At 37.8% G+C, this 23,782-nt stretch overlaps 1 protein-coding gene across 3 annotated transcripts in view; it reads right to left on the minus strand.

The window, feature by feature from the left end:
* The window catches only part of rbms3 (RNA binding motif, single stranded interacting protein), a 127,795-nt gene that overhangs the window by 87,996 nt on the left and 16,017 nt on the right, over positions 1 to 23,782 (minus strand). For all 3 annotated transcript variants that reach the window (XM_027149950.2, XM_027149951.2, XM_047810801.1), the window contains exon 2: positions 12,288 to 12,445. In XM_027149950.2, the coding sequence (XP_027005751.1) occupies positions 12,288 to 12,445 (158 nt within the window). The remainder of the gene's footprint in view (positions 1 to 12,287; positions 12,446 to 23,782) is intronic.

The raw sequence follows: 23,782 nt of genomic DNA on the forward strand, positions 1-23,782 counted from the left end.
TGTGTGTGTGTGTGTGCGCGCGCATGTGTGTGCGCGTGCTCTCACTTTTACAGATTTATGCTAAAGTGCATTGATGTTTCCTCTGACCATCGAACATTAAAATTTGGATCATATCTCTTGAGAGATCAGAGTTTGAGAACGAAATTTTCGGCTTCATTAAAATATTTAGCAAAAAATGGCTTATCAATAGATGTTTATATTGTCTTAAACCATGTGGAATAATTAGTTTATTAGCAAAGTATAATTAGCAAAGTATCTGTAACAAATAATTAGCAAAGTATCTGAGTAGATTGAACCAAAGGCTTTAAAAGTACTGAAGCAGAACTAATCATCATATAAACATACATTGTATTTATGGAATGTGGCAGATGATTAGCTCTTACAAAAGTGCACATAGACCACACAAGTGTTTCATTTGTTTGTTTTTAAGTGCTAATTTAAGTATTTCAGGAAGAGGCAGGTCTTTAAACATTGCTTGACTCAATGGGTCAGCTTTTTGTACATCCATCCATCCGTCCATTCATTCATTCATTCATTCATTTATCAAGTTCCTTCCACCACCTACGTGCCAGAACAGAGAACAGTCTTTATATAAACTATATGAAACTACAACCATAAAGGACTACATTCACAAGTGCATTTATTTTCATTTCTCTCCATTAGTTATAGAACATGTCTCCACACATCAATGTCACAAAAGTATAAGTCATTATTGTTCAAAGATTCTGCAGTGTGCTAAATCATTCTCAATTCATTAGCAGTGATAAACTTATGCAGGATTTGCACGATGTGTGAATGATCGCCTCCGTCCCTTTCCATCCCTTGCTTTCCCTTTCTTTCCTCCCTCTTTCATCAGAGAAGGTAATAAAGTTCCTTATCTGCTCTGTATCCGCCAGCAGAAAAGGGTGACTGATATAAGAAAGGCCCTCCCAATGTGACTTTTAATTAATGTTTAATGTGTCTCCTTCCTCCAGGTAAGACGAGAGAGTATATTACTCCACTTTTATAGGGACGGAGGCGTTTAATAAAGGAAGGATCATTTTGCTGTCATCATGAACAGCTCTGGCCCATCAGGCTTTCATGCCACCAACGTCGGTGGAAATGGCAGCTAATTCATCTCAACCACTCAAATCTCTAGCGACTCAACTTAGGGTGAGCTCTTCAGATTAAAAAAAGAAAGTCTAGAGACTTTTTACGTGTCTGAATCATATGAGCTTACATTGTTGGTACTTTGCACTGAAAGCACTGTATAAAAATGGCTACAATGCTGTGCTGTATAAAAATACAGGATTTTGCACACTTTTTACCATTTAAATGTAGATATATAAAGTTTTGGTTATTCTTATGTTAAGAGATTTGAGGCTGTTTGGATGTTTGTTAGATGCCATACAGCATGTCAGTCAGCAAAACCACATGAGAGAAAAACAAGCACAACACGTGACCACAATGTTTGAGCTGCTGTCATTTCTTCTTACAAGGCAAGAGCTGGCTAAATCACTGACATCTCTGTTGAATAAACGATGAGAGGCACTCGGAGAACTATGAGGCTGACTTACCTCTGACTCCTAGGAGGAGCAGAGGTAATGTGATTGAATAGCTACTTGAAAGCAAGCATTTCAAAAATGATCCTGAATTGAGCCAGTAATGAATCACCAACAAGCCTCAAATGCTTTGAAACAAATTGACAAAAGTCTTTGAAATGACCTCTTTGAGATTCCTGAGTTGGTAGTTTTATTGCACAGGCATTGAACTGCTCTGTGAGGCTTTGTTAAAATATGTGAGGGTTTTAGAATTGTAATTAAGTCTATAATGATACACAATATGGCCAAATGTATATGACATCTGAGCATCACACACATAGGTGGGCCTTCTCCAAACTGTTGCTACACATTTGGAAGAACAGAGTTGTATAGAATGTCTTTGTATTCTGTAGCAATACATTTTTTCCTTCACTGGAACTAAATGGCCTGAACATGTTCCTGCATGACAATGCTCCTGTGCACAAAGCAAACTCCATAAAGACATGGATTGGAAGATCTTGAGTGATCTACACAGAGCCCTGACCTCAACCCCTATGAACACCTCTGGGATAAACAAGAATGCTGACTGTGCAGCAGGCCTTATTGCCAGACATTAGTGCTTGACCTCACTAATGCTCCTTGTGGCTGAATGAACACATAAGCCCACAGTCATGATTTCCCAATAGAGTGGAGGTTAATATAACAGCAATGGGGAATAGATAGATAGATAGATAGATAGATAGATAGATAGATAGATAGATAGATAGATAGATAGATAGATAGATAGATAGATAGATAGATAGATAGATAGATAGATAGATAGATAGATAGGATAACATTCATTCATTCATTAATTCATTCGTTCACACCTTCAGCCAATTACAAGTTCAAATCAACATATTTGTGTGTATTTGTAAAAATGTACACAAACTGTGGATGAATGTAAAATTCCACACTCACTTAACCCTGAGCTCAGGATTAAACTGGGGACTTTAGAGCGTTAGGCAGCAATACTATCTGCTGTGCGAGGCATGATTGAAATATTAATATAATTTACAAAAACGACTACAATAAAATAAAATTATATATATATATATATATATATATATATATATATATATATATATATATATATATATATATATATATATATACATATATATATATATATATATATATATATATATATATATATATATATATATATATATATATATATATATATATATATATATATATAAAATGTTTCTATTGCTGATTTTGGTGCTTAATCCAAAGCAGTGTTAATATCAATCATTAGTGATTCATTACCAATAATACTGTAAAGTTTGATTTGACCTGTATTAAATGTTCATATTTTAAATTTCATGCTATAGAAATACCAAACAAATGCCAAATCCAAAACAAAGTAGTCTATCTCTGGAATTCCATAGTAAATGAAATGGAATACTTACAGAATGCAAATCAATCATCCCATAACAGAAGTTAAACAAACGGTAGGAAGGACTCTAAATCTGCACCTTTTATTTTTTTTTATTTTTATTGTGTATAAGACAATGTCCTTTACATGTTTGGGTCTATGCAAATGTTTGTGTACATTGTTTGTGTACATTGATTTATTCATTCATATTAAGTAATCACTTTATCCTGGCAAGGCTTACTGTACATCCTGCATATACACACACACACACACACACACACACACACACACACACACACACACACACACACACACACACACACACACACACACACACACACACACATATGAGTGACAGAAGCCTAGAGCACAGACACATGCCTACACAGTGTCTTCACAGTGTTAATTTACTTAGCACAAACACACACACCCTTTCACATGTCCCTGTCCTTGGGGAAGCAGAATTCAGTTTAAGAAGGATCACATTGTTCTTGTGATCTAGTTTCACCTCAGCACAGAGGTGCTTCTTTTCTATAATGAGTCAGGAGAGTTAACTCTCTCTCCTACTCCTCCATCCCTGTTCAAATGCTTTATCCAATTTAACTGGTATTATCAATGGTTTATTCATTTCTTTTTTTCCCCACTTTTTTATTTTATTACAACTCACATTTTGATTCCAAAGCATCTTACAAAATACAATGTAGTAACAACAGATAATGAGCAGTTGAATGTCCCTGGCAGTACTGGGATTTGCATTTACCACCTACAGGTAATTGCCGTATTTTCCACACTATAAGGCGCACCTAAGAGCCTTAAATTTTCTCAAAAATCGGCCATGCGCCTTATGTGTGCACTGAGTTCCAAAAATCTGTAAAAATGTCGTTGTGCGACTTTGGTCGACTTTGGTGATTGACTGTCGGACCATTTCCCGCTGACACAGGGACGTAATACATACACTACGTACGCTGGCAGTGATAAACCAATCAGAGAACATTACGTAATACGTACAGTACGTACGCTTACCTCCACCACGCCTCCGGTAGGTATCCCCCAAAAAATGGCACCAGTGAAGAGACTTGCTTACGAGGCTCAGTGTTGTAATGTAACGGAGTACAAATACTTCGTTACTGTACTTAAGCAGAAATTTCACGTATCTGTACTTTACTTCGCTATTTAAATATGTCAACTTTCACTTTTACTCCACTACATCTCCTAGATAAAATGTATACTTTTACTCCGTTATATTTCCACTAAGCATCTTCGTTACTCGTTATTACAAAATACAATCAGATGAAATGTGTTCGACTGTAATAAGGGAGGTTTGGCGAATCACTGCTCCTAGATGGCATTACGCAGCTCCGCACGCTCTATTTCAGCGTATTGTTGCCAAATGGAGGCGGAAGCACAACTGAAACCGCCATGGAAGCACCTACTGGAGGACCTCCCGTTATCCTAGACCAGGGGTGGCCGGTTAGAGACAAGAGCCACATTTTTTACTGTGTTACCGCAAAGAGCCACACCATAGACAGGACCTTTTTCCCCCCTGCCATTTTGAACATGACACAAGTGATCATGATCTTGCTCCTACTGGGAAACTTTGAGGTGTTTTCATCCCACTCACATGCGCGTTTGACGAAAATACCGTATTAATCTCAAGCAAAGCGAACACGCACAATAAAAAGACACAAATACAACCACCCCAACGATAGTGGTGAACAGGGTGAAGTAGATAACGTTATAGACCTGTGGCCGTATTTGCAAGAAATGTTTCTGTACATTGGAATGAAAGATTCTTCCTACCGGATGAAGTGTGCCTACCGAAAATCACTGAAATTTTACTTTTTACTTTTGATACTTAAGTACAGTTTATATCAGATACTTTAAGACTTTTACGTGAGTAATATTCTAAAAGGCAACTTTCACTTCTACCGAAGTCTTTACGATACTTGTACTTTTACTCAAGTATTGCTTTCTAGTACTTTATACAACACTGACGAGGCACAATTCAAACTACAGGCTCAGTTACGCGGTTGTAAATGGGAATAGAGCAACTGTGAAAGAATTCAACATCAATAGTAGAATAAAGTTCAAATAAACTCACTGTTTTGCTTCTGTTACCTTTTTGTTGACCGTATGGTTTAGCATGCGCCTTATAATACGATGCGCCTTATGTATGGGTTAAGTACAGAAATAGACCCCGTAATTGAGACTGCGTCTTATAATCCGGTGCGCTTTATAGTGCGGAAAATACGGTAATGTGAATTTCCAGTTTCCTTTATTGTAATAAAACTTTTGTTACCCAAAATTTCAAGGATAAGCAGCTAACATGACAGAATGGTGATGATATTTACCTTTAATGCTTAGAAATTAGTCAATGGCTATAAATTAAAAATAGCATTCATGTCAGCATGCTTCATGCTTCATGTCAGCACTTTTGCCTCATGACACTCTGACCAGACATCTGTTCTGAACCTAGAGAGAATAAACATATATGTCTTTGTCTAGACATCTATGAACAGTTCTGTCCATTTTTATTAGTTCCACATTAAACCACATTGTCAATTCACAATTCCTTCCAAAGACGGTAAATAAAATAAAATAATCTTAGACATACTGAAAATGAGGATGATGATTATTAAATATAAATCAACAATATCATATCAATGCAGACAACATTGTGTTGTATCCTGCCTTGATGCCCGATGATGCCTGAGATAGGCACAGGCTCCCCGTGACCCAAGAGGTGCGGTAGAAAATGAGTGAGTGAGAGAGTAATATTGATATTATTATTTTTAAATTAACCATTTAAAAAAATATATGATGAAATGGAGGATCAACTTTTGGATAATATGATCAACAAGCTCATAAATTCTTTTTAAACAAACTATGTTGTCAGTTCACAATTCTATCCATGAATAAAGGATGAATAAAATAAAAGCAACCTTCATATTTATAATTCATATATACATGTGTTTAGGCACAAAAGATCTGCAACAGAAGACATGATTGTATTATAAAAAAAAAAAAAAAAAAGACTGGTACAAGAACAGACAGTTTTTATAAACTGGACAGTAAGAATCCAGATCCATAATATCATAACCCAGTTTATATCTCCTAGTCTAGACTTTTGCTCTAGGGTTTAACAGTTTCTGTTTGGTTTTTGAACCCTAGATATTCAGTCTGACTTTTTATTCTTTTTATTCTATGTTTGAGATCTTCTCTCTTTCCAGCAATTCAGATGAAAAAAAGGAAATAAGTTTCAACTGAAAATATTTACTTGATTAGGTGTATGTGTGAAATATTGCAAGTGTGTTGGTATTTTCACACACATAAAAAAGAAAATGACACTTCTAAGCCCAACATGTTATGACAGACAAGACTTGGAACAATTCCCCCTTGATTTTGTATATCACCAGGACCAAAACGTATTTTGTGTACACAGCTTCTCAACAATCGTGTGAAGTGCTAATGATAGCTCTCAAAGGGCCCTCACACACTCTGATCTGTGTGTTTATGTCTCTGCAGAATGCAGGCAACCAGGGATGCTTGGCTGTTTGATGCCTCGTGCCGTGAGATGTGAACCGACGTCTTTCCGTGTCTTTCAACTCTCATCCAGGTGTGTGTGTGTGTGTGTGTGTGTGTGTGTGTGTGTGTGTGTGTGTGTGTGTGTGTGTGTGTGTGTGTGTGTGTGTGTGTGTGTGTAAGGAATCTCTTAATTGGCTACCAGTGCAGCTGTCTTGTCCGACACAGCGTTCATCATTTGAGTGCACAGTTGAGCATATGTCTCATATTTGTGGATTCGTTCACTCTGGAGGGATTACTGACTGTGCATGCTTTCAAAGATGAGCAACTATGCAGCAATTAGAGACAATGTTGGTTAAGTTTTTAGACAATATTGCAAAGATTACAGGGAAATGGGATGTGGTGTGAGTGCCATTATATAGAGGAAAGATAATCAATGGTTCTTTAAAATCTTCAATGGTCTAAAAGGCAGGAGACAGCACTTGGGTGAAACTAGCAGAGCAAAGGAGATGGTACAAAGGACATTTACACCATCCCTCCAGCCCCTCATCCCTCTCTCTCTCTCTCTCTCTCTCTCTCTCTCTCTCTCTCTCTCTCTCTCTCTCTCTCTCTCTCTCTCTCTCTCTCTCTCTCTCTCTCTCTCTCCCTCTCTCTCTCCTCTCTCTCTCTCTCTCTCTCTCTCTCTCTGTCGCGCTCTCTCTCTCTCTCTCTCAGTTGACAACCACAAGCAGACAATCATCTGTTTCAGGACAGGTTAGCATGCCAGTGAGGACTGGTGCACTTGACTTTAAAATAACAGCACAGTAGCCTCTTTGAATCAATTCCTGTGATCCCTCGGGGTGGCGGCTTTGAAGGAAAATGTACTAGATCTGTGGGTAGAAAGTCATCTAACATATGATTGATTGTTTTTATAGATATTACATGAGGGGAAATGTAATTACTAAGAATTATTATTATTAAAAAGTAATCACCAGTAATACTTTTAGCAAGGCAAGATTTCTTTAATATTACAATTTTTATAAATATGAACCATTTTAAAATATATGTTCAAATGGGGGATCAACTCTGGGATGAGATGTTCAACAAGCTCATATTGAACATTGGTGTAATTTTCTAAGCATTCATTTTAAAACAAGTGATTTTTTTTGTATGCAATTACAGTGCTTTTTTATGTAAAAATGAAAAAAGCAGAATCTTAATGATTCCCACCACTGCTGAAAACAATAATAGTGGTTTTGTAATGTGGTAGTGATCCAGTTTTAATCAACACTACAAATGTTTATAATCTTTAACTGACTGTGAGTTAATGAGATACTGTAACATAAAATTAGAACAAGTTGCATAACCTTTACAAACTATTTAGTTTTACACAAAAACCATAAACAGAACTCAGGGTGATTATAAATTTTGATGTAGTGAAGTGTATAAATCTACTAAAGCTTAGAAAGCACAGCTTTATCAACCAACATCAGTGATATCTTATATGTCAACGCCATGGAAGGAAACAGTGACAAGGCTAATGCTATAAATAAGAGGTTCATAGCGGGTGAGAATCTTGACCTGTCACTGGTCTTGTCACTGGCAGGGAAAACAATATGCATGCTAAAGAAGGCTGAATGATTCAGGCTCTGTGTTTCTGAAGCCTGCATGTCAGATCACCCCAAAAGCCCCAGAGCTCTGTTCACAACATGGCAGCAAGGCACATGAGGGACGTTCCTCCAGTCACTCAGTTAGTCAATCAAGCACACACACACACGCACGCACGCACGCACACACACACACACACACACACACACACACACACACACACACACACACACACACACACACACACACACACACACACACACACAGAGAGAGAGAGAGAGAGAAAGAGAGAGAGAGAGCTGTACATTACTGTGTGGAGGTTTGCTTGTGATTGTGTCCTTTTTTCCAGCCTCAGGGAAAATGCCTCAGTGTTGAAACGATGCGGAAGCAAAGCAGAAAAAAATCAATTTCTATTGTATGTGCAGATATTTTTAAATAACGTGGTGAAATTCGCACTGCAAAAAAAAGTATTTAAACATCCACAAAACAATCACAAGCACAATCCAAACACACACATACACACACACACACACACACACACACACACACACACACACACACACACACACACACACACACACACACACACACACACACACACACAGTCCACTGCACCAGTCCACACACACATGTACACGCACACGCATGCACACTCATGCACACACACACACACTCACACACACACACACACACACACACACACACACAGTCCACTGCACCAGTCCACACACACACACATGTACACGCACACGCATGCACACGCACACACATGCGCACACACACACACACACACACACACACCAGTCCACTGCACCAGTCCACACACACACACACACACATGTACACGCACACGCATACACACACACACACACACACACACACACACACACACACACACACACACACACACACACACACACACACACACACACACACACACACACACACACACACACACAAACGAGCAATGTAAATGTAGAAAAATGTACAGTTAGTCAAAAAGTAATGCAATATGCACCTCATCTTTAACAAGCAAGCAGCTAGAGGAATAAGGTTAGCATAATGTTAATCTTTCTATTCTTCCTGGTAGAATTTGTTATTTTTTACGCCTAACTTCTGTGTAAATTGAGTTGCTTAGAGTATATAGCGCATGGTGATAAAATATCTCCTCTAAACACACCAGACAGCAAAAATACATCCACATTACAAAGATGCTGTTTTTAAGCCTATGCAATATAACCATGGTTAAGGAGTTGGAAAGGTGCCTGACCACTGTAGTCTCTATCCAATAGGATGACAGAATATAACAACTTTATTGCAAGCAGTTATCCTAAGGAGATGCTTAGCTCATTATTTTGGATCCCAAGAGAACCAACAAGCTCAGAGTACGATTCAGGAAAGTTATTTGTTTTAGTGAAAGTGGGAAAAGTGGTTGTCTAGATAAACCTTGGCTCTGCATATGGATATTTATACTATTAAATAAAATAAATATTATTACTGCTATTACCACATCTATCTCTTTTTAAAGCAGGCTGTGATTGATTTTTGATTATTTAATAAGACATCTGGGTAACATAAAGGCAATGAACATTGGTCAAGAGAAAAAAAAATCAGAAGGGCCCCATACATTTCTTTGCCTAAAGCCCTGAAGGTACCTAGAATCACATTTCCATATGTGAGGCTTAAATTAATGACATCAAATCACAGAAAGGAAAAGTAACAGTTTATTCTCTTGCTTTCTTTCTTTAAGCGTAAATGAATAATGTGAAAACGCAAATGTAATGAGAAGCACATGTTCACCCGGGGGCTCATATTAAAAATTCATAATTCATAATCAGAGTTTTTATGATGTGGCTCTGGCATGTGTTCAGTATTGTTTGTTTGAGAAACTCAACATTGCCAAAACCTGACCTGTACAGTATATGTGTAGCACGGCTGTGGCAAAGCATTAATCTCTGGAGCCTGTTCATAAGTACACTGTGGGCACACTTCTCCCAAAAGAAGTTATAAATGTTTAGTGATTATCAGGATAATTACCAACACAGTGTGGCTGTGTTAAAAAAAAAAAAAAAACAAGGGCAGTGTGTTTAGTAATGTTGACAGATAATGTCAAATTAGATCTTTATTATTAAAACTATACAATATCATTAATTAATTTATTATTACACAATATCATTAATTACAATGCACACACCATTCATACCAACCCATCTTTTCTGTCACAATAGTTAATTAATTGAATATCTAGTTCAGCTAATTCATGTAAATCATCCCTAAATTAAGCAGAATGATACTTTCATATGCTTTCATAACTATAAAGGGTTTCTTTATTTGATCACAGTTAGTTACTATAATAGATAGAACTATAGTAATAGTTTCTATAATAGATGTGCACGAACAAATCATTTAAAAGTTTAATTATTTCTCAGAGAACCTCCAGTATCAATAGAAAGTTATTAAGTCACTATTCTGCCAATTACAACTTTGATTCCCTCCAACAGTACAGTTTGAGCCCAAAACAAAAATTCCACTGCAGGTTTAGTCCTCTCTAATTTGGGCATTAAGGGGTCAGTTCTACTATTCTCTCTCTACTACAAGCCTGCTAGTAGGCAGCTGCACCATTTTTTTACAACATAATAAGGAATGCTCTTAAAGTGAAGTAGGTTCAGCGGCAATTCAGTTCAGATGCTTTAAGAGTCTGCTTTTGTGCCAATGTCCTAAAAAAATACAGTGCATATAAAATTCATAACAGCCCTCTGTTGATATCTTTTTTTTTAAGGAATAAAGAAAAAAAAACCATAAAATCTGCTGAGGTCACTGAGATTTCTCCTTCAGATTCAGGCTCTATTGTAGCGTCAGCTCTCGAGTCTCTGCCAGGCTTCCGCTGAGAATCGCAAAAGAAGATCTCCAAAATGTCAGCCTGACAACAGCACTTCACACAGCCAGCAATGCCACCAAGACTCAGGCACAAGAGGACATGGGGGGGTCACTGGTGTGTGTGTGTGTGTGTGTGTGTGTGTGTGTGTGTGTGTGTGTGTGTGTGTGTGTGTGTGTGTGTGTGTGTGTGTGTGTGTGTGTGTGTGTGTGTGTGTGTGTGTGTGTATGTGTGAGGAAACAGTTTAAAGCTCTACAATAGGCCATAATGAAGCCCGCTCACTGTCCAAAGATCATTGTAGGGTTATGGGAAAAAGGAAAGTGTCATTTTGGACCGTTTTTTTGCTGAGCCATGGAGGATGAGAACCCTGAGGCGAATCCCTTTGACCTTTCCAAAATGTTACTGCCCGTTTGGCACGCCTGCTTCACCTAATGAAAGTTTTATTGCCATGAATTTTTTATTCCAATCCCGCTCCAGGCCTGGGGCAAACCTGGACCGAAGCAGATTAGAACCTCAGAGAGAGACAGAGGGAATGACCGGGCAAGGCAGCTTAGCACAAGAGACAAAAAGAAATGAGCTGTGCTCGGCTTAATATGGACTAATATGCATACATTCACACTTTGCTAATGCCCTCCTGTTTCAGTGAATTAATGTTATAGGGATTACTCCAACTCCAACAAAGACAAAACTTTAAAAATATTTCAAACTCTGAAGGACTGAATAACGGCTCCCTCACTATTCACTTTACTTCAGCCTGTAACAGACAATATGGTCAAGGCATAAATGAATTCCTTAAATTATGTCTCTCAGAGTTTAGCAGGAATTTGTTGGTCATGAATGATCCCGTGCTCACCATGCTGAAGGTTGAGCTCAAGTCCCTTGTGCTTGGCCTGAGAAATTTGCTGCGCTGTTGAGAAATCTGTTCAGGGTTGGAACTTTTGGAGAAAGTGTCTTGGCTCTACAGGCTAATCCTCCTCCTTCCCCAAACAGATAGAACTATATCTGGATGATTCATTATAAGAACTGATTATGCAAGCTGCCCTCTGGTCTTCATGCAGAGTTTCACAATGACTTATCTCCCAAGACTAATGAGGCTGACCCTTCACTGCCTTATATGGGCCAAGATATTCTGGGAATTTCTGCACATCTATGCCATGTGCCTTTCTTTTCTTTTGGATTGGAACAGGATGTCTGTGTGTGTGTGTGTGTGTGTGTGTGTGTGTGTGTGTGTGTGTGTGTGTGTGTGTGTGTGTGTGTGTGTGTGTGTGTGTGTGTGTGTGTGTGTGTGTGTGTGTGTGTGATTTTATTTAAACTATAAAAGGGCATGAGACAATCAGAATGAGAGCAAGGAATAGAGACTCACGGTTGGCAGAGTTTGATGAGGTCCTGGTCGGTGGTGCCAGGAGGGAGGCCACGGATGTACAAGTTGGTTTTACTGAGCTGCTCCACTGCACTCTGGCTGCTGCTATTGGTGCTGGGACTGGGTGGAGCCATCTGCGGAGGGGGAGGGGCATAGGACTGCTGTTCCACCAATGAGAATTTTTAAAAAGAGAAACAGACACAGCAGACATCAGTAAACATATATTACAAAAATACAATATAAAAGACACACTCTAAACAGCTCTCTATATGTAGCAATTAGGGACACTTTTCTATTCAAACTGAGGCTCAAGGATATCAGGAACTTGGTATAATCTTGGAAGCTTGTAGCTTGTCTGTAATGTTTTATTCATTTATATATATAGGATTTATGGTGTGTGTATGTGTGTGTGTGTGTGTGTGTGTGTGTGTGTGTGTGTGTGTGTGTGTGTGTGTGTGTGTGTGTGTGTGTGCAGCTATCAGTCGTGTTGGATTGTTTTCATTAGTAGCTGCTTTTAGGTGGTAATTAAAAGAAAATATTTTTATTACAAGATCTTTTGCAGTATTTTTCTATTTTAATAATAATAATAATAATAATAATAATAATAATAATAATAATAATAATAATAATAATAATAATAATAATAATATACTGAAGGCTTTAACTTGAAATGCATGGTTCATTATTGTATACATATAATGTGTGTAGTTGATGAATCTTTCTTCATGTCCAGAGCAGTAACATTATACAATCATGCATGCAGAGCTTCATGATCTAAATTGTTTACTGCACATCAGTTTCATTTTCAAATTGCTTGAACATGACAGTGTCAGAAACAATGTTGCCAGTACTGAAAATATTATGAGTATGAAAATATGAAATTTCAGTAATAAATCAAAAGATGTATTGATATAAGCATCTCTCTCTCTCTCTCTCTCTCTCTGTCTCTCTGTCTCTCTCTCTCTCTCTCTCTCTCTCTCTCTCTCTCTCTCTCTCTCTCTCTCTCTCTCTCAACATTCTCTAGACTGTACCTTACTGTTATGTTCTGTATTCTTCAAGACACAGTATAAATTGAACTCATGCTTTGCCATAACACAGTAGGTCCACTCAAATTCAGTGGTATAGTAGCTGCTTTACCACTTATTAAGCACATGAAGAGGCTTATACTTGATATTTTGGCATCAAAAGAAAAATCCATACCAAGCAATTTTTCACAGCATGAATGCAAGAAATGATATGCATTAAAGTGCTTATGGCACCTTTGAAGCAAAAATGAACCCGTTTTATATGTGTGTTTTGAATGAAAACTGATTCCTAGATAAACTCCTGTGAATATAGTTTCACACTATGACAGTTATGGGAGTAAATTGCTGCATTACTGCTTTTTAATGGATGTCAAATAGGAAATCAAGTCCTTTAAAGAATCATATAATTTCCCTGCTGTATCTCACAAGAGCAAGAAGCTTCATTTGGAGTGCCAAATCTCATCTACTGTACCTGGTGTGCATCTCAGGTAGAGACTGTTTAATGTGTTTGTGTGTGTGTGTGTGTGTGTGTGTGTGTGTGTGTGTGTGTGTGTGTGTGTGTGTGTGTGTGTGTGTGTGTGTGTGTGTGTGTGTGCATGTGTTTGTGTGTCTGTTTCTGTCTCCGTTTGTGATAATCATTGGCTGTCACCGTGGTGCACATTGGCAAGTCTGGCCTGATATTAATCTATTACCTGTACTTCCCCACAGCCTACAATTACCACAGCTCGAGACAGACAGGTCTATCGGAAGACTGGCACGCTCTGCAACAATGTTATTCCCACAATGCTTTGCCTCGGGCTAAGGCTATGAAAGAATGCATTGAGTTTTCACGAATATGACACACAGACACACATACACACACACACACACACACACACACACACACACACACACACACACACACACACACACACACACACACACACACACACACAAGAAATGAAATAGAGGCCAAATCACACAGTAGGTGTGAAGGTCTAATGAAATTTAGATAAGATCTGAAAATGATGAAAAAAAGGTGACATCTATGCATATGAATATGTAGAAGATAAAAGCACATTCACATTGGTACACTACTCTACACACCTGTGCCCAACCAAACACACATATGCACACAGACACAAACACATACGCAATACTCGTGTGTACGACTGGGATGTGGAATTCACAAAGAATGTGCTTCTAGGACTACAGACGCAGACATGACTGACATGCCAGCACTGACTGACAGTGTTCATGCATAAATGGATGCACACACACACACACACACACACACACACACACACACACACACACACACACACACACACACACACACACACACACACACACACACACACACAAACAATTAAAGGTAGTGCAGAAGCAAAAAGCCTTCTTTTAGCATAGGCTCATTTAACACAGCAAGCCAGGGCCTGGTCTCTGCTACATGACGGCATGATGGAGAGAACTAGAAGAAGAGTGCAAAAGAGCGTCTGATCAAAGAGCTCGCCTCTGAAACCTCTTTCAGCCAATTTGTGCAGCTGTCACGGGCCAGACGATAGCACATCGGCATGTGTAATATGTCAGGAGGCATGACGGGGAAGCCTTTGAAACGTCAAAAGTGCTCATTGCTCCCCAGCACCCAGGCCGAGGTTAGTGACAGGAGGAAGGCATGTTGTTCCTGTGACATGTTGACAAGGCTGTAACTTAAGCATACAGATAAATTTTCATAATTTGCCTGGTAATATATATATATATATATATATATATATATATATATATATATATATATATATATATATATATATATATATATCTTTTCAACTTGTAATCTGTAATATTTAGCAGATTAAAAACTGACAAATATTTAATTGCCACACACATGGCTCCAACACATCTGTTAAAATTACTGATATGTTCATTTGGTTCAGAGCTAAAGCCAGCTAATGGTGACTGAAGGTAACAATTTGGCGAGCTTTTACAATACGTGCCCTAACATAGACATTAAGTGTTTTCTACAGACAATGTAAAGGCATAGACTTGCATAGTAAATGTGTGAATGGTTCAGAAAGTCCAGAATCTCTTCTAAACTCTTCTTACAGACATCTCTCAGACATACTCATTTTAATTGTGTAATGGGATGTCTTTATGCTTAGAAAATGCCTCTGCAAGACATGTTAAAAGAGATAAGCTCCCAGACAACTAATAAAATGATAAAGTGGCTATTATAAAGAGCTATCTTTAAATATTTAAAATGTATTAAATCCCGTTCAAACGCTCACTTTTACACAAGTGTCTCTGTCTTCCCTCTTCTGATTTTCAACAAATTTTCTCTAGAGTAACTAAATCTGTCTATCAAGACTCTCCACCTTCTCATTTTGTGAGGATAAATCTTCCCTATCTATCCTCCCTTCCCTTGTAGCTTCTCACCCTGTCACTGTCCGTAGGCTGTTCTGGTGCAGTGCCCTAGTGCCATCTCAATTTAAGGGTTAGTGATGTGCACACACATTATCTCCTCTTTGCACACTCAGATAGCCCTCATTTCCCTAAAGAGTCCGCCAGTCACCAAACAATTAGTATTTCTTGGAGAGTACTTCAAAATGGGTTTCAAATGGCTGCTCCTCTTTTCCAGCCCACCCTCCCTCGTGAGAAAGAGAGAGAGAGATTTCCATGACTGCAGGTTTTCTCTGCGTGTGTGCTAATGTGATTCTGCACAAGGTGCAAAGGTGTGTGCATTAATGCATAATGCATTTTTATCACATTGTTGACAGTGAAACAGCACAGCGTTTTTTTAAACAAGACTCATAGTGAATTCTTATTCCCTTTATCTTGGTAATAACACATAGATCTAGAGGATTCCGACAGACACACACATGCTAGCTTCTTCCCAAGGTCAGTGATCGAAGGTACACACTGTACAGAGACATCACTACTCATATCACACTCTACCCGAGGGCTTCCTGGGGCTAGGGAAAGAATGCTGCCTATTTTGGGAGCAGGGCTGAGATCCCTTCCTTCCGGACAACAGAAGCCTGGAGGCCAGAGGAAATCCCAGAGACCAGACTGTGCAGGATACACACAATCGAAGCTACATTCAGCTTTTAGAAAGCATGACACTGTCTGACCTGAGGATCCATTACTGCATACATTAGCCCATTAGCCTCTAGCTAATGGCTGTGTGGTGTCTGTAGAAAGACTACCAGAGGCAGCCATTAGGGCTTGTAGTCGATAATCTCCTGCATTACAGTCTGCATCTCTGAAGCAGAATTTGTAAACATTAGGAATCGGTGATTGGTGCAGTAAGTATGCAAGCCAAACATCTTCATCTAACACTTCTAAGGAATAATGGGGGATCAAAAGGATGTTGATGTTGTAATGTAAGCAAAGTGTATAAGTGATATCTATTAACAAGTTACAGTGAGTGTTCTTGACAAATTTGTAGTTTCAAAATGTTTTTTGTATTGTATTACTGTGTTTTTTATATATGCTATACTGTAAATAGCTTAATTGGTAAACAGTGCATTGGTATGATAACATCTAATATTTATACAATTTTATCCGTCTTTCTTTCTTTCTTTCTTTTTCTTTTTTTCTTTCTTTTTTCTTTCTTTTTTCTTTCTGTCTCACCACCACAGCTCCCATATTCATTTCCTACAAAATGAACACGGAATAAATAAACAATATATACTCATATACCACATTTGTGTTGAGAATAGGAATTGAAAAAGAAAACAGACAAATAAGAAATGTCCATTTCTCTTAAAAATTCCATTTTTAAGGTGCCATTTAGGTAATTATTACCAGGTCCAGGTATTATGTTTCTTTTCAAATGTTAAGGTGTATAAATTAAGAATTACCAATTAGGCTTGGGAAGATGGAATTATCCCAGCGTGGGCTGTTCTTCATAAAGGAATCCTGTGGTGAATGGGCTTTCGAATACAGAGAAAGCCTGCTTAAAGAGCGTGCCTCCTACACAAGTCTTTCACTTTTGACCTTTCCAATGAGTTACACGGTGCAGTAGACCACACACACTGAGAGAGTGCACCTGAGTCAAAGTCTGCTCTCTGCCCCTCTCTCTCTCACACTACCCACCCCTCTCTCTCTCTCTCTCTCTCTCTCTCTCTCTCTCTCTCTCTCTCTCTCTCTCTCTCTCTCACTCTCTCTTTCTCTTTCTCTCTCTCTCATTCTATCACTGTCTTTCTCTCAACAAAAATGCAAAGACAAACATACTAGCTTTAATTTAGAAGGAGCACACAGCTCCAGAGGCTGAAACCATCCTCGAGCTTGTTAACGTCAGGCCCACGCTCATTTAATGTCATAAACAAGTTACACAAACATTCAGCCAGACAGGACTAACAACATCCTCCACTCTAGCCTCTCTCACGACACACAAACACACTCACTGAGAGAGAGAGAGAGAGAGAGAGAGAGAGAGAGAGAGAGAGAGAGAGAGAGAGAGAGAGAGAGAGAAAAAGAGTGTCTAAGAGAGAATATGTATTTGTCTAACATGAACTTACGCTCAATCTGCTCTCAGTTCAGTCCACCTACATATTAAATGACAATCTGTGCCTCTTCCATAGTGACTCATTCACATCTGTGATTTCACAACAGCTACAACATTATTCACCAGAACTGTGTGGCCCTTCAAATATTCTCAAAGCATGAATAATTGAAGGTTCATTCTCAGTATGAATATACATACATACCAAAATGCAAATTTCACTTAACTATATTCAACATTCAAATTCGCATATATTACTGAGCTAAGTAGCTCAGGGAATTAAATGTATATTACACACAATGTTGTCGCTGGCATGGTGTCACAACGATAGGGTCAATTAATACTAGTAGGTCTGTGTGTGTGCCCATGTGCAAGTGTCTACCCCATGGTCTAGAGTTTCTGGGAAATGCTCCAGTTTCATCATGACCCTGACCACAATAAAATGGTTACTAAAGATGAATGAATTGAAATGCAAATGTTTATTTTAAAGTTGTAATGTCGATTCATTAACTTCCTTCAAAGATTGAAAGAAATTAAACTCATGAAAAGGACAAGGGAAATGAAGAGTACATTTTTTGGCTGCTGCATTAGCCTCACCAAATCCCCAGTCCCTCCAGGGCAGACACCTCTTATTCAAATGTGAGGAAACAATCAATGTCTTTCTCATTTACATATGAACAGGCAGCGGGAAGCTTGCAAATCTGCCACAGTCCATTTTAATCCGAGAATGACTTCTTCCTGTATTGTTATGAGAAACAGTGCGGATGCTCTGTACTCTCCGCTCCCAATCTTCCGTCTGGAATTAACATCAAAATGAGGAGATTTCTCAGACCAGAGCACTGATGGAGCCCTCTTGGGCTTGAGCGCCGTTACCCCGGCAACAAAGTGGAGGACAAGGCAGGGCCTTATCAATCAATTAGAAATGTCTCTGAGCTGCAGGGTTACGGTCCTGCCTCAGTTTATCAAATTCATTACGACCTTGGCCAGCATACTAACACTTTTACTTTGCAGACAAGGAGCTTTTCCAGAAACTATAACTCTATAAGTCTTTGTAGAGGAATGTACTTGACTGCATTATCTATTGGTGTGATTTAAGAGTTGATCATCCTACAAGGACTTTGGTCAATTTGGCAATGAGTTCAGTAAAGAGAAAGTAAGTTGAGAGAGTCATATGCAATACACATAGTTCAGGGACTTTTATTCTTTTAAAATGTGTTCTCTAGGCTTGCCTTTTCAATCAGCTTTCCAAATATTCTGGGCAGACACAATCCTGGGAATTCCTCCATCCATTGACTCTTTTTTTTGTCAAAGTTACTCAGTATTAAGATAATTGCCATCGCATGGCTTTTTTTGGCACATGTGGGGTCAGGCTCATGTTACTCTAATTTGAAGAAGAGTAAAAGCAGGACTTTGTTCATTGTGAACAATGTACATCTGAAGTCAACACCAACACAAATAAAACTTGTGAACAGCTACTCATTTGAGAAAAGATTCTGTCATGAATTGTCAGCAGTTACTGTCAAAATCATAACCCTTTAATCTTCAATCCCATTATAGAATTTTAGATTCTGCTGGTTACCACAGATTAAAATCACACCACATGAAACTACAGGAATGTACTCAACATGGTGGATATTAGTCAAGGGAATTTCAACAGTTTGCGGTAATATGAATAATACTGGTGCACAAGCAACCACAGTGGTTTCACATGTCAACCTTATATTTATTCTACACATCACCCATCAGAAAACACACACTCATGATGCGTTGCTCACGCGCTGCCTGTGTCTCTCCTTCTCTCTGCATTGAGTCATCAGTTTTCCAGTCCATTAGTCACACACCATCAAACACTGTCATATCATGTCAGGGCAGTGTGTGTGTGTTTGTGTGTGTGTGTGTGTGTGTGTGTGTGTGTGTGTGTGTGTGTGTGTGTGTGTGTGTGTGTGTGTGTGTGTGTGTGTGTGTGTGTGTGTGTGTGCGCGTGTTTGATTAAAACTCATCTATGTGGCACGGGCCAGCCTCATGAAAACCACTCTTCACACAAAATATGAATGTAAATTTAATGTAAATTCAATGTAAATATAATACTTCAGGATCTCTTTTCATACCAAACTTTTTATCATGCTTTTAAATACTTTTTTTTTTAACACAGCTTAAACAGGTTGTTTTATGTTCATTCACTATGTACTGTGTCAGCTATACAGTATATGGTTGAAATGACAATAACAATCTCTACTAGACTTGACACTTGACATTTTTTTAATGGCTGCAATTTATTTATAGAGTTTGGTTTGATGGTAATATTGAATTACCCTAATAAATTAGAGCCATCCATTTCCCACCATTTTGCCTTTTTAATTGTATGTTGTTTGTTTTGAAAAAGATGGCCAAAGATGGAAGAAGCCATGTAATATTTTCACTCCTAAAACTTGATGCAGTAAAACAGCAGAGACCGGGAAGCAGGGGTGTTAAAACACTGAGGACTGTACTGCATGCTGTGTTAGAGTGTGATACAGTATGTTGAGAAAGACTGCCGTCACACTCAGCAATCATCCAGGCACACCTCATGGGAACTGTGGAGACCCACAGAGACTGAGTCAAGTACATAAATGTATTCGGGGATGGTTCATGAGAGAAGCACAAAAAAATGACTACACTAGGAATCTTGTATGTCTGGTGTGTGGCAGAGTTGGATGATTTCTCTGCACGAACCTCACTATTAAATCTGGTCATTAACTGAGTCAGCTACATTAGAGCAGAGAAATCATCAGAACGATTATACACACCTGCTGTAGACATCTTAGAGTAAATGGGCTAATTGCAGGGATGGAAATTAACAAACTATCACTAGCACTTCTGTTACAGTAATTGAGTATATGTTTCACTTACCATAATGTTGAGTATAATTAAATCATTATACTTAAAAAAAATTTCATTTCATACTATGTATTTTCTCACCACTGTTAAATAAATATATAATGTCTGTAAGACCGTATGACAATTAATAGAGCGTATGTAAATAAAAAAAAAAACGTTGTTTTGTGACTCAAACTGTCTACACAATGCTTAATCAGCAGCGTCTGACAGAGTGAAGACGGATGAACGTCCCTGACCCAATTTATTAAGCATCTTTTGTTTCAAATGCTTCCAAGAAAACATGTGATAATGATCTGCAAATTATAAATCCCAAAACCCTTTAGGATATAAGCATTACACAACTCAGCATCCAACCTGAAGAAACATGTATGGGTAAAACATTAGCTAGCTGAGTGAGTTAGATAAACTAGCCAGGTCTTTTGATGTTTTACAGCATAAAAGCTTTGCAGTAATCTTAAGATGTCACATTGATTTTCTGTTGTGTTAAATATATCTACAGCACTGCTACAACCTATAAGTAACACTATGATAATGTGTAAGGAATGTCTTTGTTTGTTAGCTTAGAAAGCTTGAAAACAGTAAGAAGTACAGTATCATTAATATAGCTATGTAGTTAGCTAGCTTCCAAACTAGCTACAAACCAAGCAAGCTAGTAAAACCCCAGCATATATATATATATATATATATATATATACACACACACACACGCACACACACATATATACTGTTGATAAGGGATGTGGTGTTTACTTCAGCATGGCACACTTGGTTTGTTTATGTAAAAAAAGAAGAGAGAATTCAATATTTTTGAATTAGCTCTGTCATTTATTGAGATATGGAAAACTATATTATGTATGTAAATTTATTTGTCAGCTTCTACTTGAGTAATTTACTTGAACTCTAATTTCACTTTTACTCGAGTGAACTATTTCAGCAGTAAGAGAACTTTTACTCAAATCAACATGTTTTGTATCATGCTTCACCACTGAAATAAGAAGTGATTGTTATCCATTTTAAAACAGATATTACAGAACAAAACATAATTACAGAAGCACACAGCACAATAAAATTAAAGCCTATTAGCTGTCTTCACGGTTTATTGCTAATATGTGACTTGAAAATTGATTGATATCAAAGACATCAGTAGTGATTTGGGGATGCTTTTGTGAAATACATTAAGTGTTCGAAACAGCCATTATACAGTATTATTCATTATTCATACATTTTATTTATAGGAGTAGGACTGCAAGCTGCATACAAAGCTCAGTATAGCTAATGTGCTGGATATAATGACTATGACTTTCACAATGAATTCCTTGCTGGTAGCATCATTAAATTTGCCTTTGCAAACAATTTAGCATTTGGCTTTCTTAGGAAACCTGTTTTCTAAGGGTTAAATGAAAACAGTGTGTTGCCTGGACAATAGTCATGCTCAATTCACACTGTTTGTCCACCCACTCTATGTAATTATCTTCAGAAATATTTGTGTTTCTGAGCACAATGTGATCACTCAGATAAACAATCAGGGCTGCCTCTTCACTTAATTCAGCAACAGCTTTTTTTCTGTGTTAGATGCATGATGGATATCAGGTGATCAGGGAAAAGAAAACAATTATTTTTGCATAATAGCAACCATGCACCATGCTTTACACACACACCGAGCAACAGCCTCTTCCCACTCAGTTTGTGCTATACTGTCAGAGTGCCAATTACTGTACAGGCAGGTAACATCCGTTTGAGCCAGGTTTCATTCCACCAAACCCATTACGATTCAGACACAGTGTGATAGACCTATTTAGTGCAGCACTACACTACAACAATGCCTCACTCCAGTGCACAGATACATGTATACACCACATTATGTAGTTCAGTGTCACTGGGGCAATAATCTATGGATGAAAAAAGAAAAAAATAGGTTTCTATAAAAACTGGATAAAGGTATAAGAAAAAAGCAATTGGTTTATATTCATATACATAATCAAGCTGTTTAACAAAAGACAGTCAATGTAACCTAAAGCCATGAGTAAGGCTTATTGATTACTGGAGGTTTTAGCTAAATATAAACTCATGTATATCAGTTTGATTTGTACCTAGAAAAGTGTAAGAATTAACAATGAGCTAGCTAGCTAGCTACAAACATAGCAAAATGTTAAATTCTTTATATACAGTAACTTGATTATGGAGGTGCTGTTCACCTCAGCATACAGTAGCAAACTTGATTTGTTAAGATAAGAAAATAAGACAAGAATTAAGAAATTAAAATAAGAAGTTAGAAGTAATAAGAAAGATTATGAAACATTTTCTGAAAAGCTAAATATGAAAAGTTAATTGTAAAGTAATTACTCAAGAAGTTTTTCACCAGATGATGCATTTAATCCTACTTGAGTAATTTACTTGAACTGTAATTTTTCTTTTACTATTATAGCAGTTACAGTACTTTTACTCATGTCAGCGTATTAAATATGTGCTCCAACTCTGACTAATTGCAAGAAGCGATCATTATCCCTATTAAAAAATAATCCAACATGCCTTATGCATTACACATGTATAGCAGGAGCAGTAATAACCAGTAGTAATTGAAAATGACAAAAAAAAAAAAAAAAAGGATGAATTACCTGGAAAGTATGATGCATTCAATTTGATAGGCAAGTAGACAGAAAGGGAGGGGAAGAAAAAGACAATGAACAAGGGAGATCAAGTCAGTACCCTTAAGCAATTACCTTTCAAAAGCATTTCCTGTTGTTAATAATTGATCTCCTAAATCAATTATTTTAATTGGTTGTAAGGTGTAATCCTGGAAAACACGCATTTGGGACTTTCCTCAGGCAGATCTCAAGAATTGAAGCTGCAGTGTGGTAAAATGAAGTGCCCTGTCTTCTCTCAAAGGTAAGCCAGCCAGAAATCATTTGAAATCAAAACCTACCTGGAATCATTCAGGCTGCATCTACATTATGCAGAAAAAACAGCTGGCTTTTATTAAGCCAACACATACACATCCATTTAACCAGATGCTCCAAAACCTCCTCAGATATTTAAGAATTCATTTCATGAACACGGACTGAGATAAATTCAGTACCTCTGCATCTTTGCATATATTGGAATTTAGTTTTAAA

Source organism: Tachysurus fulvidraco, chromosome 3 (assembly GCF_022655615.1).
Source record: "Tachysurus fulvidraco isolate hzauxx_2018 chromosome 3, HZAU_PFXX_2.0, whole genome shotgun sequence".
NCBI lineage: Eukaryota > Metazoa > Chordata > Actinopteri > Siluriformes > Bagridae > Tachysurus > Tachysurus fulvidraco.